The sequence below is a fragment of the Biomphalaria glabrata genome, chromosome 1, assembly GCF_947242115.1.
Source record: "Biomphalaria glabrata chromosome 1, xgBioGlab47.1, whole genome shotgun sequence".
Taxonomy (NCBI): domain Eukaryota; kingdom Metazoa; phylum Mollusca; class Gastropoda; family Planorbidae; genus Biomphalaria; species Biomphalaria glabrata.
Genome location: NC_074711.1, coordinates 19303461 through 19307366, shown reverse-complemented (window position 1 = coordinate 19307366; position 3906 = coordinate 19303461). Strand labels below are relative to the sequence as shown.

Sequence of the window (3906 nt, the reverse complement as noted above, 5' to 3'; positions counted from 1 at the left end):
CTAAGAGATAGATCTGGATGAAGACTTAGATGTTGGATATAGACTTGTTGATTTGAAATGGTTATCTACTGGGCATTTGTTTAACTTGCTAGATGACTAGTAGATGTTGGCTAATTAAACCGTATCAATTAGTATCATAATATCCTGAAGATTTGCGAGATTTGATATTGAAAAGCTTTCATCAACAAAATCCGTCTGAAAAACTTTAAAATAAATGTCAATTTCTTATTTGGCTTGTGATCTGAATTTCACCATCAAATGAATCATTCCATTCTTAACGAAAGTGGTAGCTTAGAAATAAATCAGTGGATTTTATCTGACGAGGTTGCGTTTGTAGTCGCAATAATAAATAACATAATTATATTAGGCTTTATGTCATTTCTTGGTGTTATCAGCAATGTTATCAATATGATCATCTTTGTTAAGATACGCCTTCACGATAGCATGACTGTAGAATTGTTCAGTCTTGCTTTGGCAGACTTCCTAGTTGCAACTCTGGAGTTAGGAGTCGTGTGTATGGACATCGTGGATAGAGCAACTCCTTTGATCTCTGTCGATCTTCAAGCGTTGTCACGTGTTCATTTCACCTGGGCGGTCAACGCTGCATATTTAACTTCCTGTTGGATCACTGTAATTGTATCGCTAGAAAGATGTTTCAGCGTGGCCTACCCGTTTCAAGTAAAACAGCTTTTTACGATGCAGCGTAGCTCTCTGGCGGTGCTGGCTGTCTACGTGATTCACATTGTCATGTTTGTTCCAGGGTTCGTTATTGAGAAGATGGAATGGGTTAACACTGTGACTCAGAACCACAACATCTCTGACGACTCCGATGCTGAGAGATGGATCTACACCGTTGTCTACTCCTACGCCACCGCCAAAGTGGAGACAGTTCTACGTATGACTTCTGGTCTCTTTCTCTTCTCCGTATCACAGTCAGTGCTCTTCGTGTGCTCTGTATGGATGACTGTCGCCTTAAAAACTTCAGCAAGAATTCGCGTCCAAATCGATGTCTTTAAAGAAACAGACAACAGCCAAACACAGCTCACCAAGAAAGAGACAAGGCTACTGACAGTGGTCCTATTTCTATCGCTTCTTCACCTAGTGTGTAACTTGCCCAGATTGTCACTATCTGTCTTCTTTTACACGTATCCATGGAGCAGTGCTGTCTACCAGAGAAACGCCATTAACATCATGTGGGCAATAATGGCCGTCTTCAGCAACGTCACGTGTTGTAGCAGCTTCTGTGGTTACTATCAGTTAAACTCAAAGTACAGAAAAATAGTCCATATGATGTTTCAAATAAAAGATATGTAGATAAATATGCTAAAAAGTGTGTGATATTTTTACATGTGGAATGGAAACTATTTGTTCTTATCAATAAACATTTTATAACGATCCTTATAAAACCTGCAAATCAGAAATACCAATCATTTTATAGCGGCCCTTATTTGCACAAATACTTTAGCTGTGTTTTATGCAGTGTTTCTCTTCTCCAGATTTGTCTCTACGTTAAGACCTAAATAAATTGAATGCCCTATTGAAATTTTGGGCATATTATCATCCTTATAGTGAAAAAAAAGTGCCGATGATAATTTGGTCTTCTGTAAGAGAAGGCTTTTTAAAAAAATTAACTTGCAAATAATATTTAAATGCATGTAAATCTTTTTAAAAGAAGACTGTAAGACCATCTATAGTATATACCAAGCATAAGGATCTGAGGGATGCGATTAGTGAAATTGAATTGTTTGACAAGTTTGCATATTTAATCGCAATGACAAGAAGGGTTAGCTTCCAGAAGACAAAAGTAACAGATGCACTTTTTTAAACACGGTTCACACGATAATGATATCGAAATTTAAATAACGCTTTAATTTTTTAGGACTCTGACTGTGGTCAGTCGGTCAGGCAAACTGTAGGCCAATAGCGTCTTTTCCCAAGTAAATCTAGATGTAGCCTTAGATATAGACTTAGATATAGATATAGACTTAGATCTAACTCTAGATCTAAACTTAGAGGCTTAGATGCATTATCATATCCGGTTCTAGACCTAAACTTAGATCTTATGAATCTAGATTTAGATCTAAACTAGGTCTAGATCTAGCTAGATCTATGTCTAGTTTGTATGACAAATGACAATGGAGATATTAATTTTTATTTGCGATAGGACAGTCTTGTTGTCATTCGTACACAATTGTAGCTTAAATTAGGTCAAGAATTTTGTTTTTCGTGTTGCCAATTTATCTCATTTTGTTAGAAAATGTTGTAAAATGTTTTACATTTTTCGGATGTTCCTTCAGAGTTGAAGATAGTTTACTTCCTAGTCCAAACCTCCCGCAGGACGGCGGGGGATGGGAGCGGGCAGGGTTTGAACCCCGGGACCCTCGATAAATACAAACGACAGTCCAGCGCGCAAACCGCACGACCAGGCAGCCATCCAAAAATAAATCTTTTTTAGTTTCTCTTTATTACAATGTAACGTTATTAATTTTGAATGTATGGATAAGGTTAATAATTATTATTTTTAAAAATATAAGTGTACGCTAAATGAATATATAGAGATGCTGTGGCTGAGGGTAAAAGCACTTGGAAATGGAAGTCCCGTGTTCGAATCCTGGTGAAGACTCTAGGTGGACAACTTAGGGGGCCAATTTTGAGTTTGCGTTTCACTCAAACTGTCTTTGTAACCTTGTTTTAAATTGTTCAATTTTAAAAGCATTGACTTTGCCATTTTATTATTACGTGACAGCTAGACTATGTAAAATCAACTTCAAATGCATGTTCAAAGTAGAAACCAAATGGGAATAACGTCTAGCGTCACGCCCAGTGACGTGGAAACGAGTTATTGGTCTAAAGTTCTAAACTGCCCACAGGTTGGGACGTCGCTGGTCAGTGTTCAGACCTTCTTTAACAATACGGGTTTTCAAAATACGCCGCGTTTTATTTTAACACCAAGCGGCCGCCCGATGTATGCGTATAGTACTGGGGGGGGGGGGGGGGGGGAAGGGAATGAATACATCATCGAAGCGCTGAAAGAAGTCGATTCTTATTTCTGTCCAATATTTTTAAAGAGTAGAGATATAATGAAACATGTAAACGATAGGTGGGTGAATGAGTTTTGTTACGATTTGTTACAAGGGGGGGGGGGCAGGGGCGTAGCTAGGAATTTGCCATCATTTGGGAGCCCAGGGGGGGGGGGCTTGACCTCTTTGGGAGCCCCTGTATTTTGCGTAATATTTAATGTGGGGGAGGGGGAGCGTGTAAAAAGGGTGATTTTTTGGCGTGACGTAATATCCGAATGTCCCCTGTTTTGTAAAATGTTTTACATGTTTCAGATGTTCCTTCAGAGTTGAAGATAGTTTACTTCCTAGTCCAAACCTCCCGCAGGACGACGGGAGATGGGAGCGGGCAGGGTTTGAACCCAGGACCATCGATAAATCCAAACGACAGTCCAGCGCGCAAACAGCACAACCAGGCAGCCTTCTATCTCCTTGATGGATTTTGTTTCAGAACAATCAAGAACTTGGGAGAGAAAAGGTGCTGGGGCTGGAACCCTCAAATGATTATTTATTTTATTTGAATATTAAGAAAGGGTATATTTGAACTGATTTGAACAAGTATATTCCACTTTGTTATGCATATATAAATGTAGCCGACAGTTATAAAAAAAACTTACAGAAGGGAAACACAAAACAATCAAGGTTGAGAACTGCATATATATATATATATATATATATATATATATTGGTATAATTTAACTGTAATATGATTGAGTATGGCCTTAATTAAACGAATCGTGCATCCTGATAGACTTCGTTTTCTCACATTCCACACATATACATTGACATCCGTATACTGCATCTTCACCTTTTACCTGGAATCGATACTTTAAGAAGCCTTTCGGCTTTA

General features: G+C 38.4%; 1 protein-coding gene across 1 annotated transcript; it reads left to right on the top strand.

The window, feature by feature from the left end:
• The first annotated feature begins 444 nt into the window (after positions 1–444).
• LOC106073232 (uncharacterized) lies at positions 445–1314 on the top strand. The gene has a single exon (XM_013233737.2). It carries the CDS (start codon positions 445–447, stop codon positions 1312–1314), a length of 870 nt encoding a protein of 289 aa, XP_013089191.2.
• The last annotated feature ends 2592 nt before the right edge of the window (positions 1315–3906 follow it).